Source organism: Netta rufina (assembly GCF_964035555.1).
Source record: "Netta rufina genome assembly, chromosome: 5".
Lineage (NCBI taxonomy): Eukaryota > Metazoa > Chordata > Aves > Anseriformes > Anatidae > Netta > Netta rufina.
The window spans coordinates 40,053,652-40,081,418 of NC_140128.1; the positions used below are offsets into that span (position 1 = coordinate 40,053,652).

The 27,767-nt window shown below is 40.4% G+C and overlaps 1 protein-coding gene across 2 annotated transcripts in view; it reads right to left on the reverse strand.

Moving 5' to 3' along the window:
- Positions 1 to 828: 828 nt before the first annotated feature.
- Positions 829 to 27,767, reverse strand: part of LIN52 (lin-52 DREAM MuvB core complex component) — a 55,261-nt gene continuing 28,322 nt past the window's right edge. The window contains exon 6 of one of the 2 annotated variants that reach the window (XM_084287763.1): positions 829 to 1,146. In XM_084287763.1, coding sequence (XP_084143889.1) covers positions 1,052 to 1,146 — 95 coding nt within the window. In that variant the 3' untranslated portion in view covers positions 829 to 1,051. Of the gene's footprint in view, positions 1,147 to 10,894; positions 15,850 to 27,767 lie in introns of those variants that run through there. The other variant, XM_084287764.1, reaches the window with a different exon arrangement.

A 27,767-nucleotide genomic window follows, 5' to 3' on the forward strand; every position in this document is an offset into this window, starting at 1 on the left:
ATATTTTTCAAACGCTACTTACATATGTGACATGCCTATGTTACAGAGCTCCCAGTCACCAGCAAACCAGCCCTTATTTTAAGCTTAAATTGGAAGGATTGAATTTTTATACTTCCAAACCAAACACAGTACATGATGCACAAATTACTGATAGATGTGCTTAACTTAATGTGCCTGAGAAGCCTGCTAGTTAGCAGGAGAGTGTACACAGGTGCACAGACTTTTTATAGAATTCCAAACATATTTCATCTTGAAGAGCTTTTAAGTAACTATTCTCTATCAATATCTGGGTTTCAGAAGAGAAGCTGCCTGATCGATTGCCTTGCTCAGGAGTAAGAGGGTTACTGTAATTATCTTGTTTGCAAGAAAAATAAGAACATTTATCTCATTTTAGGTTAGCAGGAGAAATAGCAATTGTGAAATTTATCATTACCTCAATTTTTTTTTATTTATTTTGCTGATGAATGAATGTCGAATGACCAGCCTTTGTACTAGTATTCTTCCCATTACTTCTATAGGGATTTTATATGATTTTTTCCATAAAACGCTGGATTTTTTCACAACATTTGACCCAAATAAGAACAAACCATTGATATGTGATCTGCATTTTAACATTGTGAGTGAGAGGAGAACAAAAAGGTATTAGTTTCGATGCTGTAGAAAATAAGGAACATTTGAACAGTTAGCTTACACAAGATTGTTTAAGTCCACGTGCGGTGGTACTGACTTGTTGCAAACTTGTTTGAATTTAACTGAGGAGTTCTAAGGGAGATCTCATATCTCATTTGTTTCAAGGTGTAGCAAGACAGTAAGTATGAAACACAAGGATCAAATACAAAGAAACCTTTATTTTTAGATCAGAATGTGACAAAGATTACTAGTCTCCTGGAGTCCCCAAATGTGGCTGGTTACTTTGGAAAGAGTAAGCCACCAAGCAAGTTTCTCCTCTCAAGGATCCACGTCTCTGTGCATCCAAGCAAAAACCACAAGTCCAGAACAAAGGGGGCTTTTTGGTAAGCATGGGACTGGTATCGGGATGCCAAATGATCTCCTATCCAACAGAAGTCAGGTGCAAGCAGGCTTGCCTCTGCATGGACTCTTGACCAATGTGGTGACCGTACCTCCTGCAACTCCAGAGAAGTGAGCCTGAAGAAGGAGCAAGGGGACAGATGATTCACAGTATCTAATCACACCTTCTCCCATATAAAGACATTTTGAAGTTGCATATGCATTAGACATTAATAGGCATCAGATACTCACTCCTTCAAAGTACAGATTCTGTTTGCTTCGGTAAAACTCTAAGTTGGGATTTTAACCTATTTAGGTCTTAGAATTTATAGGGGTTGTTTATTCTGGCATTAATTTGAAGACTGATCTCCTATCCAATACTGAGACTAAATACATTTACTGATCGGATAAGATAGCAGTCTTTTTGTTAACTTCCCTCAATAATATGTATAGCTTATATATATATATATGTATGTAGCTTATTTGAATTATATTTTTATTTAATTTTAAAGACATTTATGAACATTATAATGAAAATCATGTAAAAATACCCTCCTGATACTTCTTCAGGAGGCAATAACAATTGTCCAGAATGGATATTAGCAGGCAAAAAGCCTGACTGGATTCACTTAAGAAGTTAATGATTTCCACACGTTTGTTTCACTGACAGCACTCTTGGCTCATCAAATATATAGCACTTTGCCTATGCAGTCAAGTGTTCAGGATTGGGATTTCTGATGTCTATTTACTCCCTATAAGGAAAATGACAAACATACTTTTTTACCATGGATTTGATAAGTTAAAAAAACTGGGAAGCTGTCTGGAGATTAGAGAAGAGGAACTGTGGCTCTGTTCATTAAAGAAGGAAAAAGGCAAATTTAGAGTTGTCAGGAACATCTATTGCCAATAAAATAATAGAGTAAAAAAATGAGAAAAAAAAAAATCAGTAGCCACCTAAGGATAAGGATAAGAAAACTATTATTAGCAACAGGGATTTATAAAGAACAAATTGTGCTGGAGAAACCTGATTGCTTTTTTTTTTTTTTTTTTTTTAATAGAATTATAAAATTAGTGGATGAAGGGAACACGATGGATTTGATATGTTTGGATTTTAGTAAAGATTTGATACATAAATCCTGCTCAAAATTAATTCAAATTGGCTTGGCTACACCACCACATGGAATGAAAAATTGGCTGGAGATCCACAAATAAAGGATAATAATGCATAAAAAGGTATTGTGTTGGAGGGAGAGGTCTTAACAGTGACAGAGATTAGCGTTCAGTTCTGTCCTATTTAACACCTCTTGACACCTTCTGCCTGGAAATAAGGAAATTTTGTTAAGAGAATGAAATGTGGAGAGACATATGAGATAGACCAGCAGAAAATAAAATGAGATTCCTGTAAAAATTCAAGTATTATTCAAACCACAGTATCCAGTTGTGGGGAGGTCCCTAGAAAACACCAGATGAGAAACACCCCAGCAATTCATCCCTATCCAGCAGACCACAACGTCTTTGCAGTATCTGTGTCACACAGACGTGGTCAGTGAGGTCCCAGGCAGGTTTTGGTGGTGTATTCCACTCCAGTGATGGTAGAAACAATGCAGGCTCTAGGGAAAAGACACCAGGTTTTCAATTTACTGACATACTGAATTACTCCAGCAGAGCTCAAGTAGCTGGTAGGGGAGCACCTGTTTGCACACTAGAGACATAAAACCGCAGTAAAAGATTTTCTTTGTAGAAATGACTGGTGCAGACACACTCACGGTGAAGTTAGCCTGGTTTGGGAGGAGGGCTTTCAATGGATCTTAGTTAATTCTTCTTCCTTTTTTTTTTTTTTTTTTTTTTTTTTAATGTAGAACTAGGAAAGAAAAAAGTCGTAAAATAAATTAAACGCATTAATAACAGATATAAATCCCTATTTTCCTAATTCTTTAGCTTTCCCTATCTCTCACTCAATCCATTTGCAATTTCAGCTATTCACCATTTTATCTTACTACCCATTGATGTGTGGATTTTCAAATAACTGTGGATCTTGCCAGCCAATTGTAGATAATTTTGTGGAGGGTAGATAATATACTTGTGTAAATTTTGTCATTTTAAGGAGCTGACAAAAGAAAGAAACCTAATGGCTGCCCTTGCCAAATTGTGAGCTCATCCTGTCAGACATCAGAGAATCCACGCATGACATACTCTTGAGAGAAACATCCATAAGCAAAGCCACACTTCACTAGCTGGTTCCACTGATTATGAAACTTCTGCTCTTCTATCACCTCGTTTTTGCTGAAACACAGTATTCCTATTTGTTCCTCCTCTTTTTTGCTCGTTTTTTACATTTTTTCTTGTTAAACTACATTTCTAAGAGTATGCCTTCTTCATTCTTTTGCATTCTCCCCAGTGCCCACCCATGCCTTGCTATCTTCCAGGCTGTCTCCTCTCCCTTGTTTTTACATCTTTTTTTTTCTTCTTCTCCCCTTCCTGTCTCTTCTATTCAGACTTCCATATCACCCAATTTCCACACTCCTCTCCCTCCAAAATAGCTTACTAATGATACTTTGATACTTGGCTTGTTAGTGAAACTCTTGTAAACCTTAAATAGATGCATTACACTAATGAGAAAGGTTAATATTCATTGTAGAAAGTTCTTTCCTTTCTGAACCTATTGAAGTAAATGAGGGAAGCAATCTCTTGTGCTAGGGAAAATAGTTTTAGCTCCTTGGAAAGCTGAAAAGAAAGCTTCAGTAACTGGTCATTTTAATAATGTTCTCTGTTATGGCAGGATCAGTCTCCCAGAGCATCAGAGCAAGAATTTCAACATGGCAGAATTAGGAAAATTACATTTTCAGAAGAGCTTTATCTTCCCTTTCCTGGTCTGTCAGCAAAAATTTTGACTAAACAAGTGCAGAATGATATAAAATCTGGAAAGCAGTACTTACACCCTATCTGCACGAGTCTAACAGGCTATGGAAGATCAGAATGAGCTCTCCTACACCAGTGAAGATGTTATAATTATTATTAGAATCTCTCTAATATTCACAGCTCTCCTAAATGCATGTGTACAATGTGCAGTTAATAGCACTTTGAAAAATCTTCCTTTTTAGTATTCTGTTTTTAAATTCTCAGTCTTTAACACTAAATTTAAGTGACTTTTCAAAAAAAAATATATAAATTCTCTGAATAGTTCTTTCAGGTGTTTAAAAAAAAATTAACATGACTAGTATTGCATTGCAATTTATTATTATTTAAATTACTAATGCCTGTGCATTGCTTAGGTGCCTATATTTTTTATTTATTTATTTTTGAAAAAGCACATCTATATAATGATACAACAAAGCTGATGGCAAGCAGTGGAAGGGCCACTGGACTGGAGCTAAGACATCACAGTGTTTGCTGGATGACCTCCAACAAGTCTCTTTCCATCCTGGTGTCACCTTTTCTCTTCTCAGTCTTTTACTGCCTCCTCTGCTCTTGAGGACAGAGACCTTCACCTGTTAGTGTTTCTAGAATTCACAGCACAATCATGTTTGGATACTGAGGTCACTGTGCCTTAAATGATTACTACTATGCAGTTGATAACTCAGACTACAAAAGAGATGTCCTCCAAACACTACTCCAGCCCTCAGACCAGCTACTGTACTATTAGTAAATGGTATGTTCATGCTGGAAAGTCTTAGTGAAGAACATAAGAAGCCATTGCACCATTTTCCTCCATGTGCATTCTGCATATTTATCACCTGTCTTCACAATATTCTTGAGTGTTGCTTATCTGTATGAAGGATGATCTTCACCAGAACATCTTACTTGGGAGAACACAAAAGCAATGATTTTTGTACATGGTTGATTCTTATCTGCATTTGGAAGTCAGAAACGTAGCATGAAATTATTTATACAGCATCATGACAGCAACGTGTTCCTGGAGTCTTGGAGTCTTTTCTCTTGCTGTCTGCCAGTGAGACACAGTCTCTCAAAGGAGCCCTGACATGGGAAATGCCATCAGCCCTAATTCAAGGAGGTCTCTCCATCCCTGAGCTTCCAGAGCACAAAAATGAAGCTGATGGTCTTTAGTTATCTGCCATTGATGTGGAATGCCTCTTTAGACCAAGACTGAAGTATTTGGAAAGCAAGGAAGTGATCTGCTGCACTTGGGAGCCATCTGCATGGTTCAAAGTAACAGTAACTTTTCCTCTTCAAATGCTTATCTGCCTCTTTCTATTTGTAAGGCAGCATTAAGGCTTGATGCTGGAGCAAGGCAGGAGCCATAAAGGTTTTCCTCTTTGCTCTCTGGGCCTTAGTAAGAGGATTACATATCTCCTCCTTCTAGAATAAACCTCTTTGCAGGGAAGATACTTTTCAAGCCCTCTTTGGAGATCTATCTGGGCAAGACTCCTAAGATTCAAGACATCACAGCAGCCGGTAGGAAATGAACCCCGGTTAAAAGGGAAAGGCTTCTACAGCTCTGCAGGCTTGCAGGGCTAGGACGCAGGGTATATACTGCTGCAGGAAAAGGCTCCTTGCTGGGATCACAGCTGTTGGAGACAGAAAAATAAGGAGGCACAAGCAGACAGCGGAGTTCAAGCTTCATCTCACATGACAGCATACTGTTGCTGGAGCCTTGAAAAGACGCAGCTGACCTCACTGGAATGGTTACAACACCAGGGGCAAATAACCCAAGAAAAAAAATCATAGACACTTTGTACCTTTAAAACTTGACAAAATGTGGGATGGAGGAAGGGGCAACATTGTAAGGGCAGCGTCAAAGACAGACCCTTGCTTGGAGTATATCACTTCTCTGAAGTCTGAGGAACTGAAAGGCAACTGGGAGAATTGTCTAAAGAGGGAAGGGCAATTATCTCCAAAGACTGCTTTTGGGAAGCAGTTCCAAGCACACATTCCAAATGATTTATTTTTATCTTTTTTGGAATGTGAAGAACCGTCCAGGCTCCTCCTGCAGGAAAAAATGCTGATGCCCCCTTCTCTTCCTTACTGGAATAGCTGTATGGTTAAAGAGAGCTATGGGAGATTCAGAACACCTTGAATACTTCCACTTTTACATAACCTCATCTTTAATAATCCCTTTTTGCACTTTTTCCCACGGCTGATTTCGCTCCATGCTGCTCCGTCCTCCTAGCCCCAGGTTGAACACGATTCAGTAAGAGTTCAGAACAGGGTCATGTAACTTCTTTTTGAAGCCTCAGCAGAAGCACAGGTATTGATATACTTTCCAATTGCTCTCAAAACAGTAAGAGGATAAAGAACGAGTACAGAAAGCCATAAAATGAGCTTATTGAACATGAAGGACCATTTTCCAGTGAGAGGAGTCACATTACCCCTTCTCCACCATAAGGAGATGAAACTTCTTAAAACTCCCTAAAGAAATGCATACTGGCCACCACAAAAATCTGCAGGCCTGCTGGCAAGGACATGACTACATGAGACAGAAGGGCAGGGTTCAGCATCTGCTGTGATCATTAAAAAACAAAAAAAAAAAAAAAGAGAGAGAGAGAGAGAGAGAGAAAGAAATGGTTCTCCCACATACTTTCTGTCCAGGGAATTAAGAGTCTTCATAGAATAAAAATGGTTGAAAGAGGACAAGAACTTTGTTTAAACAGAGAAAGAAAATGTAAAGTTTTAGGACAATACCATATCTGTTTTACTATATCTAGCCCAAAGACACTGATTAATTAGGGACCTTTAGAAGGACCATAACATCCAACTCAGGCTTAATCACCAATACATTCCTATCACTTTTGAAACCTCAACCAGCTACGACTTGTGCAAGTTACTACACTCCTTTACAAAAACACTTATGTATTAAAAAAAAAATAAAATGTGTGACAAGTAAATGAAACTACTCACTGCCACCTGCCCTCATGCTCATTATTTTTCCCTTCTGCTGAGGGATCTCAACTGCAATGACACTACAGACTTGCCCTGGATATTGTTTTGTCTTCTATTTCTCCCTACTTTCACTCTGGCAGGGTTAAGCTAATGGCATGAAAAGTGCATGTGTTTTTAATAGCGTTTCCTATGACTCCTCCAGTCATCATCTTCACCTGCCTTAACCTGTGAGAATCATTTTGATTTTGCTTAGCAGAAGGTCTCACAATCTGGGACAACAGAAATAACCTGATACGTACATACATCTTGCTCCTCACTTCTGGCAATGTGTCCCCCTATCAGCATGCAGAAGGACAGTCTGATTCACCTCCATGTCACCTCTCATCTTTCCAGTCTTCCCTTTCCTGTTTACACGAGGCCTGTGATGATCACAACAGGGAATAAGTTTCTTGAGGGCACCTGAAGGCCCTTGCAAGTCCTCAGGTCTCTCCCTGCTGCCCACTTCTCACCTCTGCAGGGTAGAAAACACCTTGCACTCTACATGAATATGTGTTGGGGAGGAGAGATTGCTGGAGTTTGACTTACTACTGCTGCAGCTCTTTGCCCTTTCCCATTCTTTGTTGACCACCATAATGGTCCTTTGGCCCTTTTGGATGGCTGCTGGATGTCATAAGCAAAGCTCCTTCCCCTCATACACAGCATTTGCCTTGCTTGCCCAGGGAGATGGTTGGGTTTTGGAAGCACCAGGTGCAGCTGCTGGGACTGCTGGTTGGAGAAACATTTGCCTCCTGAGCCCGTTAATTAGCACAGTAACGGTAACTGTGCTCCATTAGCCAACCCATGTGGGCAGGTCCCCTCCCCGTCCACCAACCTTGCCCTTAATGAGAGCTGGAAGGGGGACACTCACAAAACACTGCCTCAGAATAATATTCGGCTTTGTCCACGCCGGTAACAAGAGCTGACAGGATCACTACGTCCATTTCTCTTCTAATTAGCACACTTCCAGCTCGGCCTGAGCCAGCAGCCAGAGAAAAGCGATCGGACAACCGTACCGAATCACAAACACAAAGAGGCCCATTCCCCATAATTAGGTGAGACAATCCCTCAGTCTTTTCTCGGCTGGAGCTTGCCGGTAAGACTCTCGCTGTTTTGGTAAGTCCCAGCAACACAAGTTACACGTCTCCCCAGGACACTAATAAGCCCCTAATTGTCTTCCGCTTCACACGGCTCGTACCATAGGTCTGACTTGGGGGAATGCTTCTAACGAGCGGCAGCCATCGCTCCCCGCGCCACAGACTGCATCGGGAGCCGCCTCTCGGGCACCGAGTTGAGAAGGGGGACATGGAGAAACAGCGAGGAAAGCAGCCCCGGTGCTGGGGCCCAGCCTCGCAGCATGGGGCCGGTGGCTTGGCAGCAGCCACTCGTTGCAGGGGCCAAAGGCCTTCTCCACCCGCTCTCTAGTTCTCCGTCACCATCGCCCACCTGAGCACCCCTTATCCTCCTTCTACCTACCAACACCTTCTCCGTGTCTAGCCGGGGCCTGCCTTGACAGAAGTGCAGCACCTGGCACATGCTTCCCTCCAGTGACACTATGCTGTGGGTCTCCTCCAAAGCTCAGACTCAGGAGGAGCACATACATAAATGAGATCCTCTGAGATCCACTGGAGAGGAACACGTGCAGAGTCTCATGGGACGGGTTTCTGAAGATGGCCCCCAGACGATCTAGAACATGCGAACTTCCACAAGTTGGGAGGTGGGTGGGAGACTGCAGCTCAAACTCCCTGAACAAGGTAAAGGGAAGACACACGCTCCTCTGACTTTCAGCACAGCACCTTTTTGAGAAACTGTCATCAACCAAATATATTTCAGCGAAGCATTTTGTCCAGAATCCAATGACAGTTTTCGACAACAAGCCCACTTTGAGTATAACAGTCCAACCAATTCTAGTAAAGATATTCAGAGCCTGGAGATCCCTTTGCCTTCAGCGCAGCGGGTTACAAACTGATCAGTCCTGCAAATCAAGCCAACAAGGCCTGAACTGAGGGACAGAAGGACAGATCCCTCAGTTTTATATTGTGCTATTTGGCTTAGGTGGACTATGCAGGGAAGAAAAACCCTCCCTGGTGGGTGGAAAGGCAGGGGGAAAACTAATACATGCAGAGTCGAAGAGGAAGGCACAGGTGACTACCTTAGAAGGCAATTTAGGATAATCAATATACATATGTTTAAGTAAATCAGTGAAAATTAGCAATAACTAATAAAAGTTTAAGAAAGAGTGAGGAAAACAATACAAGGGCCACAGAACCAGGCAGCTGAGTGTTGATGCCCACTTGTGTCACTCTGCTGATCTCCTGTACCTCATTCTTATTTATCTTACAAGCCTTCCTACTGACTTTCTGTACATAACCTGCTGCATTTGGGGTTATTAAGGTAAGTGGAAGATGTCAAATGGCAAATTTCTGATGCTTCAGAACTGGCTTTACAATTCTGTGATTACAAGGAAAGTTGTTAGATGTGCAGGTATCTTTTTGGAGGGGAATCCTCCCTGGCATCCACATGCCTGGAAGCACAAAATTTAATTACCCCATATTATTACACCTACTCATCAGCTATTGGTCATAGAGAGAGCCTTTCAAGTGATACAGAATCAAGTCAAGTACTTTGTCCCTCCCAAGATCTGGTCAATAAATAAGGGGCAAGGTCATTCTTATTACCCATTTTTTCTACTAGCAATTAAGTAAGCGCTTTCAAGCTCACCCCTCTTCCTCTTTTCTGTTCCACACTGAGGTGTCTGTAACAGAGACAGGCAGGGAGCATTCTGGCTTCACTGGTCACTGATCTGTATTATAGGAATCAGCAGGCAGGCCAGAGGTCAACCACACAAACCCAACAAGACAACGCCTATTCTGTGCACGCATCAGCTGCCAGGAGTCAGTCATCCTGCTCAAAGGGACATGGTGGAAAAGGTCAAGTCTAAAAACCAGCAGTTTCAGCAGACGATGGGAGTCAAAACGTGAAGAGATTCCTCCATGCTGAAAATCTAGCACAATCTAAACATGGCAAAATTGCCCATATTCTATGTAGAATGTGGATTACGCTTGGATCAGGCCATACTTCTCTGGCTACTTAAGCTTTTATATATCTTCTTCATGTGGACTTCAAATGACTGGCCACATTTCACTTCATGATTTTGCATTTCATGTTTTCCTAAAAGAAACTAAAAGCAACTAAAACATGCATCTTTCGCAGCATCAATTTGAAACACTGAAGCATTCAAAAAGCATGAAAACTCACTTCCAGTTGTGTGAGACGCCACAAGAGTCAGTGAGGCCAGCAGATGGATGCTGAAGAGCTCTGGGTATAAAATTGCTGAAATACTAAATGTGATACATAACCTTAAGAACCATAAAATGTAATACCTCTACTTTAAATTGAGCATCAGGGGAATGGCAGGTGACAAAACTGGCAAAAACCCTTACAAAGGGCTCCTGCTCAAACTACAGACCACTAACCCTTAGCATCAGACTGTGCAAACTGGTAGGAGCTGTGGATGTCTAAGTAGAATAGATGTAAGGATACACGGTATATAAGGGGGAAAAGTAAACATATAGTAGAGGATATTTTTTCACACATCTGTTGTGTATCTTACAAGACATTAACAAGCAAATGGATAAAGCATATAAACTTCATGATATTATTTTGGATTTCACTAAAGCTGCTTTCTGGTTCTTGAAGAAACTAAGCTGTCATGAAATAACAGCCAATGTCCTCCTGTAGACCAATAAGAGATTAAAAATAGGAAATGAGCAGCAAGAATAAATGGTCTATTTTCATAAAATAGGGAGGTTGGCAGCTTGTCCCACAAGGACTGTTATGGGGCCTGCACTAGTCAGCATCTTTGTCAATGATCCAGAAAAACAGAGTGGGTAATGAGATGATAAAATGTGTAAAAATACAGATGTACAGAAGCACTGGGCTCCGTGTGAGCTGTTCTCTTGCAGGAAAGAGACCTTCCTTACAGGCAGTTCTCTGAAAGACCAGGCAAAAATAAGGAAGACAAATTTAATTTATTATTATTTTTTAATTAGCTGTAGCCACAATAGTCCTAGGGAAAATCAAGAAAGACTTTTAGTAAAATTTGAGAAAACTCATATAATCTCACACATTTTATTTTTATTTCCAAGTATGTTTCCTCAGATAGATAACACTTGGCATCATACATACAGTATCTTCGGAAGTATTTGGCACACTGGCTGATGTATAGGCTGGGATGTGCACGTAGGAACCACTCATTTCGGTATTTTTGCTGTGGGATGTTTTTACTGCATTGACTATAGAAATATATTTACAGAATTTGCATTTGTTATTCTAATGCCATCCATTCCGTTCATTTTTTTTTGGGCCATGGGAAGTTTCTGTCCAACAGCAATTTGGAAGATGCAGACAGGACATTCTGAGAATTTTTTTTTCAATGAATTATCTTTTTCCAGTATAGACTGATTATTGAATGACTTTTTAAAAAGTGTCAATACAGAATAGTGAATGAAATGGGTACACAACACTAAGGAATAAGGAGAGTGAGGATTATTTTTTCATATTATATAATTTGTGTGCCATAAGCAGATAGCTCACACAGAGACTAGATGTATTTCTCTTTTTGGATTCTCTGTGGTGCCAGGGGCTCATCTTTAAGAGGAAGCATTAGTTGGTGTATTTCCTGTAGCTACAATCTGCAAGTTGCCTTTTCTTTTGATCGTGGATGTCTAGAAGTTAATATTAGTTTAGAAGTATTATAAAAATACTTACGCAATGCCACTGAATTTGTGATAGGCTAAGAGACCAGGCTTTTAGACCATACATAGATATAATTTATTTGTTACATATCACAGAGGTTGATGATGGAATTACCTAGTATCACTTCCTTAACACAAAACGTTTGGCACAACTGTCATCATGATTGGAAAAAAAAGTGTTGTTTACCTAAGACAAGTTACTGTGGGTGAAGATGAAGTAGATGAGATCAGCTGCACGCACAGACTGCAAATCTCAGTGATGATCCTGTTCTTAGAGATACACAAAACAGGATTTAGCTCTTGATGATGTGGGAGAAAAGAGTGGAGGAACAAAATACAAGCTGTAATTACGACTTATACCCCTCCACAGTATGCCCCCACTGAACACGCTGCAGTTTTTATTAAGGCATCTCAGAACAGTTGTAACAGAAGACAGACAATTGGAGGATGACTAAAATAACCACAGAACAAAAGCATAACAGATGAAAAACCATGAATAGTGCACAGACAGGAGAAAAAAACAAAAACAAACAACACACCTGCTTCTGACAATAGAAGAAATGAAAGGTTCAAAATGGGGTTAGCAAATAAGCAGGTTTAAAACTAACAATAACATTAAAACAATTGACTTGTATAACTGAATTATGGAATTCACTCTCAGGGCATTTTAGAGGCCAGAAGTACAAACAAATTAGGACTAAGACAAATGGATGAGGGTAGGGCCTACTGCATACCAGATTCAACTACTAGCTCAGCAAGTCTCTAAAACAGGTTGCTGGAGAAGCTAACCTAAAGCAAAATCTGTGTCTAAGCCTTTTGTTTATATCCTTCCCGATGTGTCTACAACCATTTATAATCAGATGGAACATTACAAGTAAGACAGGCTTGTGATTTGCCTTGTAATAGCATGTTACTTTTTTATATAACAAAAATAAGACAAAAGAGAATAACGTTCAAATGTTATCTCTGCATTGGATTAGTCAGTTTTTAAGAATCTGTTATTTTTAGGTGACTTGATCAGGGAAACATGAAGTAAAACCGAGAAACTGGGTTGTAGGATTGTTCCAGAACTGTTAATTTTGCAATGGCAAAGCACTAAGTTGAATGGAGTATCGCCCTCTTCCATTGCCAGTGCAATTAGACTTTTATTCTGATAATGATTAATAGGACGAGAATTTATTCTCAGTTGGATTAAAAAACAAAGCATTTGGTACTCCAAAACTGAACAGCCTTTACAACTAAGCATTTAATACAAAACTGACATTTAATAGGAACTAAAAACATTGGGTTTATTTCCAAGAGCCTGACAACAACATTTAACATACCAATACACAAAAACACTTTATAAAGCAATGCGTGAGCTCAAATATTATTACCAAATTTTGATCTTATTATACTCTTCATTCACATCATTTATCAAAACCTTTTGTTGTCATTTCAAAATATTTAAAGTTTATCAGCACTAGAAAGTCACCCAGATTTTTTTGTACAGACAGAGACTACAGTGATGTTGGGAAGGACATCACTGAAGAAAAAAATGGAAGAGGTCAATATGCATGAAAATCTTTAGTGCCATTTGGATATTGCCATCTATTCATTTACTGATGGGGATGAAACATTCACAGGCTGAAAACTGAGGTGGTGATAAGCAATGTTTTCCTTATTATACGTCTTAACAGTGAAGAAGAGCCTATAGAAGAGTATTGCCTAGGTGACTAAGCAACAGATTCTGCATCTCAGGGGGCTCTTCTGGAAACCCAGACTACTCTTTGAGCTTTGCATTTGTTTACTATCAGACCACAGAGCAGTAACAGACAGATTACAATTCTCCAGCTAACACACAAAAATACATATAAATATTACCAATAAAAAAATACAGCACTGACTCTTCTTAACAGATGACAAGTACCAAGCCAATAAATACCAATTCTAAAGGATATATTGTTTGCTGCCCTATAGAGGATAAGTACTGCATGGTAAAGGCTTTTCTGTTTGTTTCCTTTTAAAATATGTATACGTTACCAAAAACTAAAAGTTTGAAGTTCTTTGCTGAACATATTAGAAAATATACATATACTTCCATGCCAAGCTTTGTTATCTTCTCTCATATTCCTCCTCCTTTCAGATCTCAATTTCTTAATGTGTTGGATCATCAAACCTCTATAAAATGAACTCGTATTAGTGATACAGACCAAGTATCCTATTATATGTGCATGTATATATATATTATATATAGTATACAAGCTTAAAATTGCATTCAAAATGCGTAATTTAATACTTAAAGCTACATCAACATTGGTTTGCATCAACAGTTTTCCTCTGTCTCTGAATTAGCACTTTTAGGTTCTCTTCACATTCAACTTATCTCTCATGTTCTCAAGGGATGAAGGTCCTGTTAAGCTCAGCCCTGCATAAATAGAAGTATAGAAATAAATCCAATAAGTTTAAAATCACACTCCTGACACATCTAAATATTCAGTATTTCTGTACGGTCTTCTGGGATTTGGAATTTAACTGCTTAAAAATAGTTAACAGGAGCTGTCCAAAAATGAGTCTCTCTCTCGCTGATAATCACCAAGGCCACAGACTGCAAAGCAAATGGCCACAATCATCTCAGTAAAAATTCAGAGTAGTCTATTTGATTAAAAATCTCCCCCTCTTTATTGCACATGCACCTGAAAACAGTCTCCTCTCTCTGCAAAGACAGAAATTTGCAATGCTCTAAGGACATTCTGTTAATGATGAGGCACAAGTACTATTTCCAAGTCATTTCTCCTCTCACATGTGACTACTGTCTGGGAAATGTCAGATTTTGAAAAGCCTGTGTGCTAAAAATAACATTTCTAAATGGGGAAAAAACTGCTCTTTATCCAACGTTTCAATATTATGTCTTACCCTAGAAAGAGGAACATATTTTTTAATGCTTAAAATGCAGTTTCCTAGGAAAAGGAAACAGTTTGAAATGAAAAAAGTTATTCTCTTAAATAAAATAAAATCTCAGCATGCTCTTTACCACTTCTCACGAATGAACATGCAGAAGTGCATTAACAGAAGGAAAATACATTAAACTATAGGACAAATAAAGTCCAAGATAACGTGCTGAAAGAGACCGGGTCACAGAAAATTCTCTTTAAAATATTATTTTTGCAGGTGAAGCAAGTTTTGAGATTGCTGTTTTCTAAGTAATGAAAATACCAAGAAAGATTACTTTCAGAAGTGTGAAGACTCCATTTGAGCAGAATATCCTTGCAATGGGGTTAACACGCCTGTTGTCCCTTCCTGGAGTACCAAAAACATTACTGCCTTTCAACTTCTTAACTTCCCTCAGTTTCTGGCTTTCTAAGAAACACACTGAGAATTGCAGGGGTACTGACAAAGCTGCTTCTTCCTGTATAGGCTCAAGTTTCTTGAGGAACATTTTCCTTCGTGGTACAGTAACACTTCTTACTCTCTGCGGTCTGTCAGTCTAGATTTCACTAGAAAACCATTTAGCACTGAGATGCAGCTCCTGGTACACACGACACTTGATACAAGCCACGTGAAACGCATGGACCAATGTACTAAAGATCCTTCCTAAGAGTACCAGGCATGTTTCTCTGAAGGCAGTGAGCAACTGGAATCTAATGCACAGACTACACTGGCCTACATAACTAAAAGCATCTGATCCTGCAGAACCAATGCTATCAATCTACACCCCAAACTCTGCTCAAGTCATTCAGCACAGAAATTGCACGTAGGAAAGCAATGCACATAAGACAAGAGACACAAGAAGGCCAATGCACCACGATGCACGCTGGCCTGTGTCAAAGAGCTGTTGGGTACTTCAAAGAGGTGCTGCCACTGAGAACAATGGAATAAGGACACCACGGCTGTTCACTTTGCCATCGCACGCCAGGGTCGAATCCTCCTGTTGGGTATCTTGAGGTTGGATGAAGCCTGAATTCCAATGCAATCAATCGCAGTCCTTGTGACCTGTGCATCTCCCCCGCAGAGAGATGAGCTGTGGAATCAAGAGGTGTTAGCTTCTGAAGGTCTGGAGCAAGAGCTTTGTACTTCTCTTTAGAAGTTCTGGGGTCCATCTGGATCCGCAGTATGTAGAAGGATCCAGTTGGGGTATTTTTTTTTTTTTTTTGTCCCAACTCCAGATGCTGCAGCTACTTTTTGGGCTTCTCTAGGATGTTCAGGAATTTTCCTCGAGTCATTTCTCTAGCTGAAATCACAAGGGAGGAAAAAAAAGATTAATATTGAAAAGCAGTCAAGAAATCCAAACAGAATTGTATAATTTGCAGTATTTAACCAGAGGGTAAGAAATTCATTTAATTTGTATTTATACAAATAGTAATGACTTTTTATTTAAATAAATAAATCTGCATTCCAGCTTGAATTCCTGACAATCTAGAAATGCCGACAAGACCTAGAATCTTCTAAACCCAGCAATAATTCCCATGTTTCATTACATACAATCTCTTCTTTCTATTCCTACTGCATTATGCTCTTGCAGCATCCCTTTTCTGTCTCTGTACTATCCTTCTCTGAATGGTATAATCCAGATCTCCATCACTCTGTCTCAGAGCAATTGTTCCTGGATGTTATAATCCGTCAGAGATTATGGAACTCTCTCTTTCTCCATTTCAGGATTATTGGTCCCTGGGTGCTATGATCTTCAACAGAAATTAGACAGCATTTTCTCTCAGCACTGTCAGTCCCTGGATACTGTAATATAATGGGGTTTATATTCCTTCAACGCAGTTCATCTATGGATGGTGTAATAAAGTAAAGTTTATAGAGCTTTGGTCTTCTCGCTCTCTCTGCATTGTCATTCCTTCGATGTTTAATACAGCGAGGCAAGGTTTATATGTCTCTCTCTCTCTTGGCACCATCAATCTCTGGTAGCTGTATTACAGCAGGGTTTACACAGCCACTTTTCTGCATGAGACATTTCTGACTTGTGAGCCCATAAGCTCACAAGCTGGCAGAGCAGCCCAAACACTATCTTTGTCTCACAATACAACACAATGCATTAAAGACAGCACGATTAGTGACCGAATCCTCGAGAGAGACAATTTTCCCACTGGAGCTTCCCTTCATTTCTTTTACATAAAGGTGTGAGCTTTGTGCAGGACTGACAGCCATCAAAACCTGGAGGTTTTTATTCACAGGATTGATGAAAGCATGCATGTTTCCCACACCTAGCCTAGAGAGACTCTGAAAGGCGGAGACAGGAATTAATTTTCTGTTTTATTCATTCAATTCCTGACCTCTCTACTGAGAGGAACAACAGCAATGACAATTAGCATAAAAAACTAGAGGTGGGTTTGTTGCTGATGTTAGGTTTTCTTTTGACATTACTCGCTATCTGTCTGAATGGAAATAAATGTAATAATAAGTGTTTAGCTTAAGATACTCTAATACAATCAGGTAAAGGCATTTTGTTATTCTACATATAAAGGTTAGAAATTGTGCCTTGAAGCCTGGTCTCAGTTATTACATTCTAACTTGACCACCCAAAATTGTAGCATGAGGTGTGGTCATCACGGACAATATCGCTGTAAAACAATTAGTGTTAGGAAGTGCCCAGCACACATCGATATTCACCGGCTGCAAAGCCCACAGCCCTGCTGGGAACGTGCCCCACAGGCAGCTACTGCTTCAGGCTGCCTGCAGATTCAAGCAGATCACCTCATTATTCCCTTGGTTCATGCCTCCAGCTGTGAGTTATGTCATCTGGGATCCATTCCCAACTCTGCTTCTGATTCAGGGTGAGCTGCCACAAACATCATTTACTCATTTGTTCCTCTACTTCCCCATCTGCAAGACAGCTTCCAGTTCTCAGTCCTGCTAACACGACACATTGGTAGAAGGTGTTGCGGAAGGGCAGGGAGTGGACTGCTATTTTGTCAAGAACTAAATTTTAATGCACGAAGAAAATGATTAAATAAAAATCTGGGTTTCTCAACATTTCAGCTAGGAACAGGTTTTCGCCACTGGTTCCTTGACACCTCCCTGCCTTGCACCGGTGACAGCGCAGGGTTTTAAAACGCTGTTACGGAAAAATCACCAAACCCACCTACAGCTGATAGAGTGGAAAGTTTTTCTGAGCGCAAGTCCCATATAGGAGATATACGAATGCATGACAATTCCGTTCCCCCAAAGAGGCTGCACCCTATAAATCAGGCAGAGAGCATAGACTCCTTCTGTGCGCTGAGCGAAATTACTGTGGGTTGGGGGTTGCTCCAAGAGCACGTGCCCTCCTGTTCACTTGTCATCGGAGATGTTAACATTTCTGATTAATTCACAGACCTCTCATTTTATTCTTCATTCCTTTATCCTTGCTATCCTGTTCTGCCGCAGCTTAAAGATTCTTACCGACCTGCTACAATAATCACCGCCCGCTTCCCCCCCCAACCTGGTGAAATTGTTTAGTGATGCCAACCGCGCTTTTAATTTGCAAGACATCAGACACAGAGGTAATTTATACCAACATCTGTTCATTTCTGACTTCTAAAACAAACTCGCACATGCTGCTACAAAATCCCATTAGGAGCAGGAGACAGCCTTCTGCTATTCTGTATTCCTCTTCTCCTCACATACTCAGGCTCGCAACAGGGCTTTATTTTTAAAGATATGATGCCAAGCTGAAAGAAAGGACCTTACGTCTTTGTATATGTATGAAAATGGCCGGGAAATAACATCCTCGTACCACAAACAAATCCCAGCCAAACTAAGGGCAAGTTTCCACAAACATTAACAATCTTGTTTTCCCTGCTTCAGCTGCTTCTCTTGTCTGCCCAGGAACCCCAGCTCAATGTATTCCTGGTAAACACAGGCCAAATACACATTACACGGTGCTGCGTTCAAACGTCTTGGCTACTCCTTCCCCTTTGTTCCTCTCTGATCTGCACTGGGGTATGCCTTCAGCTTGGGTTTTGCACTGAAAAGCCTCCAATACTAAACTGACTCCTCTACTCAGCGTCGCTTCTGAGAAATTAATCTTCAAAAATGGGAATATCATTTCCAACTGGGCCTGTTGGAGCTTGCTGGAGTGAAGGAAGAGCTTGTGAAGGAAGAAACCATCACCCCCATTCTAAATACTATCACAATCCAAGAGAGACAGCAAGACCTGCCTTAAACAACTACCCCCAAGGGACCTGCAGAAGCCCACTGTATGGTAGACAGAGGTGGATTTTTTAATTAAAAGGTTGGACAAAACTGTAGAGACAACCTTGGGGATTTTTCCTTAAAATGGTTGCTTAAACTACAGACTTGTAGCGAAGAGAGGGCTTCAGCACAGGTTTCCTTGTCCCAGCGAACAGACACTACAGAGGCTGTGCAGCACGGCACAGAAACATGAATCTCCATGGCAGGGGACGATTTACAGCCTCGCCTTGGCTGTGCATCTACAACAATAGGAAATCAACAATGGATACGATCACAATAGCTTGGATACAAATTAATCTCATGTGTTATGGAGGAAGAAGAGGGTACCAAAGACCATAAGAAAAAAAAAAAAACACTTTAAGACGTTATCAGCACTGGTTCCAATGGAAGTTGAGTGCTGGACAGACTCTCTGAAAGAGAATTATACTGGAAAATGGTATCGGGCTGTTATCATTAACAGAAAATGTTGCAGTATGAAGTCAGTTTGCTGCCTGGGAGATCTCAAGAACAGGTACCGGACAGGGAGGACTGAGGCTGAAAGGAGAAGGAGAGATTTTTACTTGATAGGGGAGCAGAATAAGGTTTAATATAATCTCCTCTTTAGAACTTCAATCCCTCAATCCTGCATTTAGTCTTGTTGCCTGGGGCTCCTTTTCTACTACAACTGTCCCCAAGCTGCTTCTTTGCAGTAAATTTTGTGGTTGCTAGTTGAAAGATTCAGTAGTACAGATTGATTTCCTACAAGTGAGGAGATGAGGGATTACCAAAAGCAGTCCTGGTTAACAAGATTGGGTGCAGATCTCCTGCGAGAGCAGCCCACTCTGCCAGTGCTTTGCATCCTTTCACTATGACATATGGGTTTCATTACACGAAGATTTTCCTGATTTTAACTTGGAGGCGATTACATTGGAAACTCAGAGTTATCTTTACATCTGTAGCAATTTAAAGGTTAAGTAACTTTTAATCAAATGACAAGGACTCAATGTTTTTTTTTCCTTGATAGAAAATGAAAACTGCTGTTCCAGATACTCCTTCCAGTGACAATTTAATTAGAAAAAACACTGTCCTGGAGATTGGGGTCCAGGCTGATTGCTCCCCATAAAAAGCCTTCTCATACATATGACAGCACAAGACAAACTGTGTCATAAGGTCCAGATAGCCAAGAAATAATGGAAGGATTTACTGCTATAAAGCCAGCAACAGAAATAGTGACTTTCACTTATATAAGCAACTTTTGATGAGGAGAATCCCTAAGCAACACAAACACACACGTACACATGTTCTTAACACGTTCAAATAAAAGTGTAGACCTGGTGACAAAGTCTACACAAAAGATGTGTTACAAACTGTATCTTACATTTATCATGATTGTGATCCCTTCCACTGCTTACTGTTTCTGGGCTTATCCTAAAAATCTCAAAACAAAGCCTGCGAGCATCTTCAAATCATGGATGCTTTAAAATGAAGTCACCCTGCCAAAGACACTTTTCTGCCTCTCCCCACAATTTACAACTTGAGCAAATTTGACTGTGCTCCTCCTCTGACCTGAAAATGTAGCCATGTTAGTATCTAAATGCCTTGCTACTGAAAATATGGAAATGCAATTAATACCCTACAAACAGAAAATGGTTTTAGCTGTAAAATGCTTTGTAGGATCACACTGAATGCTACATTCTTTGGGCACTGACATACCTCATTAGCTTTTCAGTTGAAATATTCCTCCTGTTCAATCCCTACAATTGTGCTTAGGGTAACGAAATAACTTGTTTTTCAACACAGAAGGATTCCCCTAAAGTGCCAATCATGCACTCAAACTGCTGTGTCTTAGCACTACAGAGCCAACAAAACTAGCAGGGTTTTATTTGTGAAGAGCCACCAGTGGAAATTACCAGTTCAGGGAAAAGAACGTGAATTGCTGAGAGACAGCAAAATACTTCTCTGGTTTAGCCCTTCCATCACAAGTGAATAATGCTTCAGGCAATTACTTCTTTTGTCCTTTAACACAACGTGAGGATAAGACAACAATTCTTTTTCTTAGTAGGTAGGAGGTACAAAAAGCCATAGAGGATTCTGCTAGGAGTTTGTGGGAGGCTTGCTTGACAGGACTTGCGAAAGCCAACGGCAAAGCCAAATCTCTGGGCTGCTCTCGACTACCATTGCATTTGGAAGGGAAATAAAATCAATCACCGGGGGTGAAGGCAAGAAGGCAATCTAAAAACAGCAAAAACATGTTAAGATTGACATTAGTACTAAGCAACTGCCAAAAGAAAACGAGGTCTTTATTAGCCAAAATCAGGAAAATATTATTAGCAAGCCAACATAATCTCAACTTCTATCATCAGAGAGCTCAAGATGTTCACATCTCTGTCTCTGACTTGGTCTTGACTCCCAGGCTCAATGCATACTTATGGAAGAACAGACCCCAAAAATGCCTGTTGGCACTGTATTATCCCTCTTCCTTCACAAAAAGATCTCTAACTACTCTGCTAACTTCATACTCTTTTAACGTAATTGTCAAATGAAATACTGTTTGACAACTGCAGGCCTCAGTCAAACATGAATCAGTGAATCCTGCACCAGGCCCAGTTCCACAGAGCTGGAACTGCCAGCCCAGGAGAGCAGTGGCTAGCAGAAGCAATGCCAATTGCCTTTAAAGAAGATAAAAGCAATGTGTAGTTACTCAAACCTGTGCTTCAGAAACCGTGATGCTGTTTTTACTAAATACCAGCATAATCATCTAGAACGCCTGAAGCACAATTTTCAGGTAAGATGACAGAGACTCAGCATAAACCTCCAGGTGAAATAAGTTTGTGATACCATAGCATCTTTCAATAATCAGTATCAAAGCACTTGCAAAGTTTATGAAGCTTCATAATATTCTTGAGACATCTGGTGATTTAATTCCCATCTTACAGCTGGGGTCACAGCGTCAGTAAGAAATGATGCACGGATGTATGCTAAAGGAGTCAGCGACAGTGCTAGAATTTGGGGTCTGAAAGATGAGTTCTGTGAAGTCTTGCTGCAGTATTTTAAAATATTAATACCACCCTTGGTACAAAACATTACTGTCCTTCCCTGGGTAGATGAGACAGCAGAATTTACCCTTACTTCAGCTCCAGTACATAGTTTGGCATGACTTGTTTTGAAATGCCAAAGAAGGTGGGCTTGCACAAAAGCTGCTGTGAACCAGAGCAGGTGAGGAGCATGGAGTTTTCCTCCCTGCATGCAATGAAAGCGGTCATCTCTGACAGAGAAGTGGTAAACAGATGAGACTGATAAAGTTTTAAATCACTGAAATACTTCAGTGATTACTACCTGGAGCCTTAAGAACCTGGAGTCAAAGACCCAATGCTTTCTTGAATCATGAAATCCTAATGTGCCCTCATCTGGTCTCATTTCTCTCCATGCACAATAGTTGTGTTTTATTGTATACCTGATAAGACAGCTCAAGAGCTCGTTCAGGATTATCCACAGTGGTGATAACAGATCTGTTTCATGTAGATTGAGATCTCCTCAAAAATGTTGTTGTTAGTATCAATGAACATTAAAATTGCATCTGCTCTAAAAAAAAAAAAAAAAAAAAAAACACAAATTCTATCTCTGCAAAAACAATCACCTAATTCTCCTAATCAGACATCCCCACCTTGCAGGGCAGCACCAATCCCTTTGCACTCAGCTGCAAGCAATGATGTGCAGAGCTCTGAACACAAAAACCCCCACATAGCATTCATTCACGTACAGGTGGGCAAGGCCAGGCAGTGGGAATACCTGGAGCTAGGGGCAGTAACATCCCTGACGATGCCCATGGAGCTACTAAACTTGTGTTCCAGGTCACAAATACCAGGACATGCAGGTATTTTGTCCTGCGTGACCCCTGTTTTAAATGAAACTCCTACAGTACCTCCCACCTCCAGGAACTGCCTGCAGCCAACGTCCTGTGAGGCCAAAGACCTGATCCCTTTGACCCCCGAAGCAGGGAAAGAGTTACATCTTCTCTCTGTGAAGCCAATAAAAACCTCTCTTGATTATAATTTAGATAAGAGCCACTGGATTGAATAATAATGTCTGAAACTCCCCTGGCTGTTTCACCTTGAGACGTCCATCACTGGGTTAAACATGATGCTAATTGCATTTGGATTGATTAATTTCTCTCACTCCTGTCTATTCGAATAATGCTTAACAAAATAATCACAGCACCCAGAGCCAAATCTTCTCCGTCAAAGGAATGAAGCCATCAGAACCAGCAGAGATGAAAGAAATGAAGATGACCCGTAATTACTGCTACGGTGATATCATTACCATATTATAGAAAATGAGTGTACGTGGGGGGAGAGGGGGCTGCGATTATTATTTATTTTTTAATGGAACCGCACATCCCAAGAATACAGATCTGACACAGGGGAGCATACAGAAATACAGAACTAAAAAAAAATTGTGCGTTAAATTGCAAAATACAGTGAACGCTGGGGCTCTCGATGCATCGAGTGCCATGTACTGTGAGCTATTTGTTCACTTCACTGTTTTTTCATTACAATAATACTCTGCATATGACTAGCATAGAGATTCAAGATGCCTACCTTCCCCAAAAGGATCCTCAAGTATCTGCAGCAGAACTCACCCATAACCCTTCTCCTTTAGTATTACAAGTCATCTTTCTTTGCATGTTGGTGTTCAGATTTTTCAACCACAAGACCTAATTTGATGTTCAAAGAAAAGCTAGAGTGCAAGAAATTCTTATTCCTAAATGCAGATTCCTATCTGAGCACAGTTTTAAATTCCATCACCAGCTGCAGTAGATTACTTTCAACCATTCATTATGCTGGTTCTGCAGAGATATCAAATGGATAAGTCTGGAAGAATTCAAGCTAGGATTCAAAAACGAAACAAACAAAAATCTAACATTGAAAAGGAAGGCCTTCTGCTCCTTTTATTCTCCAAAATATACTCCCAAAGCCCCTCTCATTTGAGAAACAAATAGCTTGGCAATTGTATAAGATCTTCAGACACCTGTGCACTGCAGTTCTAATTGTGGTTTATACAGTTCACTTCTCTCCGTGCTGGTTATGCCTGCCCCCTAGTCTCAGACCGAAGACAAAAAAAAACAACACACAACTAACAGCTTAAAATATTTATTCTGGAGTAAAGCCAAGGTCAAGTACACACAAAAAAACTTCACACGCCAAAAATGTCAAGACCTAAGACCAGGCGCTGACTCATGAAGCTAATTACACACAGAAAAATGATGTTCAAGTATTTTATACAGCTTAAAGGAATAAATTCAAGTTAGGCTTCTAGTGTTAAGGGCAGTATGAAAGCCCATTTTACACCACAGTTAAAAATAGTGGCAAGTATACCTGAAGGGGACTTGACTAGGGTAAGTTATCACTAGAACAGATACAGCTTGGAAAAACTTTGACCACAAAGACCCACAGATGTTGGAAGCAAACAGCAGGATAGAAAGGGGAATGTTTTAACAAGAAGCACACTAAAGTTGTTTTTTTTGTCTGCTCATACCAAAAAGTAAATAACTTCTTCATGCCCTCCCAACCCTAGCAGAAGCCCAAGAATTCTTGATCATTTAGGGTTTCCTACCCCTGTATCTCTAAAAGGAATCTTCTTTACCTTGTAACACGCAGAAATGAGATCAAAACTGCTTGCCTGAGAACTCTTGAGCATAAAACACATGAAAAAACTAGGTGGAGAGGCCTGCACTGAATACCTGCATACAGCTAGGCATGAAATGGTTTTAAAGGTCCTTCTCAGAAGGCATGCAGGCAGAAGCAGTGTTTAAACCCCCATAAAACAGCGCCCTGTGATGTGGCCTCCCTTGCCTATGCAGGGAGCAGGCATTCAGTGGCTGGGAGCAAAGCAGGTGAATCTTCAAAGTCACCATTTTGTCAAGTCTTATCAGTGGCCAGGGCACACAGGCCATGGAAAAATCTCAGCCTGAGAGCCAATAGGAACAAAGGGATTAAGAGTTATTAGGAGTAGAGAGAATTACATATTTACAGTACAGTTACTGAAAAATAATCGTGTAGCGATTATGTAAGCCCCTCTACTCCTTTTGGCTAATAATGTTGGGATACAAGCTGTATGGTTATGCAAGTCAGGACAAACAAATCCACTCAGAACACAACAAGGCACACTCACAGGAGGCTTGCAGTCCTGTTTCCAGTATGGCTTCCTTGGCCTCCAAAGGAAGAAATGAGTCCCTGCCAGTAGGTTATTTAATGGCTTGAGCTGTGAAGCTCTGTCAACAAGCTTCATGATCAGAGGTACCTGGAGGAAAGAAGCTCATACTACCATAGTCTGTATTTATTTTGCCAGATATGTCTTTACTTTGGAAAAGAGATCACATTTTTCAAGTGTTTTATAATCCTCAGATTCCTTACTGAAACTTCTTCCATGTAGATGTCTGAGGCCATTGAGACAACAACGAATTATCGACACTGATAGCCTCCACAAGAAGGTTTATGCTTTTTTATGACTGAACAATTTTACTTGATTTACATATGAAGTAAACTAAGACTCCTTTTGCCCTTAGTAAAATAATGCAACACAACGGAACTACATAAAGGATTTCTATAACTCCTAAAAATACAAGTCTGTATGAACAAATTCAAGTAAATTGTTGAAATCTCATTGTTCCAAGGCAAAAATCTCAACCTTAGTTCAAGTAGCATTATGGAAAGGCAGCAATACACAGTTTGTGGGCTCTGGCTGTAGAAGAAAACATCTACAATCACCTCCATCACTTAATTCTTCTCTCCACATGAATCAAAGACATTTTCTTCATTGTGTTCTTTTATCCCTATCCTCTTCCTCCCCAGCATACGCACTGTTTGCCTCAGTCCAGCTGTTTTTCAGTTATTCTACTGACTCATTTCAAGCTCTCAAGCCTCTTCTCCTGGCAACAATACCCTGAGCTTAGAATATTTGAAAGTTCAGAAGAGGATTCAGGGAATTCAAAACCATCTTTACCAACTCCCAGTTGGTCACAGAACATCTCAGGAAATGCACTGATTTAGAAATGCTACGGTGTTCACAGCATTCAAATGCCACTAGAGTCAAATCTAAATAAATACAGGGAAAAAAACACACATTTGGAAGAGTTAAAAATCACAGAAAGAGTGGTGTTATTCAGAGAAAATAACACTAAGTTTAATCCGACTGACTTGATAAAAAATTGCAATACCACTCAGGGCTGCTTGGAATAGATATTAACAGATAAACATGCAGACTCTGCTAAATTAAAGCATTTTAGCTGTTAATGAGCTCAAACACAACGAGGCAAGGCCCAGATATAAAAAATAGAGCCAAAACCAAACCCTCCCAAGACCTGTGAACAAATACAAGAACATTCTGCATAAACACCCTTGCACTTCTGGTCCCCATGAGATTTAAGAAAACCTTGAAGCCATGACTCAAAAGAAATACAGAGGTATCGGTCTGCTGATACCTCCTGAGTACAGCAGAAAGAAGAAACCTCAGTTTCTTGAAGCTCAGAAATAAAGCATCCTAGTCAACTGTCATCCCTAAGGGGGAATAAAAAGCCCAAACAAACAAACCATTCATTCTTTTTCTCTCCAGAAGACCTACTGAGAGCAGCCCAGTTAGCCTTATCACTCTTTGTACTCTTTGGCTTCCAAAAATCTCTTCATGTTTATTCACAATCCATGCATAGCACTGGTCTGAGAGCATGTCTACCATTGCTCTCTTCTTGTAAAAGCTGAATTAACAGTGCCATAGCAGACTAGTTAGTGTTCCTCATCCACCACTGGAAACCAAAAATTAGGGTATTGCAGCAAAGTGAAAAGGAAACCATCTAGAAGACAGCTCCGAAATGCAAAGCAGAAGAAAGGTGGTGGTGGCTATGAAGCGTCCCCATAATTTACTGTCTGGTGTGATTGCTCTGATGGGTGAAAGGTACTAAAGAAACCTTCCACTGAACTCCTTCCACCTCACCAATGTCTCTCTCATGCCAGGGCGTGGAGGACACCACTGGATGTGGTATTACAGGTGCACCTCTACTCAACGACTGCTGAGTAGAGGTGGACAGTCACTGCTGGCTACGGTCCTATCAGCAGATGCACATGCAATCTTACATTTCTTCATTTCTTTCCAAAGCATTACCTACCTGCTACACATTCAACACCATTTCCTAACCATCAGTCCTTCACCCAGCCACTGCTTTGGTTATTGTTGGAGGAAGCCTGAGAACCAGAGACAGGAGTCTCTGAGAGGGAAGCAGCTGCTTTGTCCTCTGAGTTTTGTATATACACACATTAGCAGGCAGAAATTGTAAGCTTTTTTTTTTTTTTAATTTAATATGCTCTCTCTTTTCAAGTAAGCCAGGTACTAGGGATGAAAATCTTGAGGCAACCCTCAGAACTATCTGTTGAAAAGCATACGACAGCTTGGCCTGCTACCCAGAAACATCCATCACCCAGCCCTTTTCTGTTGGGATTTGTGTTGAATGACGTCTTCTGCAGGTTAAGAATTAGTTTTTAGCATAAGAGCCCTGTGTCATCATCGTCATCTCCCCAGGAGAGAAAAACAGGCTGAATGATTTTTAGATTATATGCTCTGATAAGAAGCAGGCTCCTGGATCCCTGTGTGCTCGTGCCACGCAGGCCACCTGCTCTATGGAGCTGCCACTGGGGACACCCTCAAATGGGTTTAGTAATAATGTTCTCTCCAGAGATGCACCTCAAAGCATGCTTTGAATGTACATCCTATATCACTGACTGAAAACCTGTATATAAAATCCCATCAACAGACAGGATCTAAGACCAGTCTCTAGAAAATACAGAATACAGAGGACATTTATTTCCTCCTAAACACAAATGTGTCACATCTGTGGGCAAACAAAAATGCAAATGAACACAGAAATTGATACAACAGGAACAATTAGTGATCTATCTGGTCAGGTGTCCTGCTTGCCTGCACCCAGTATCAGAAACATCACAG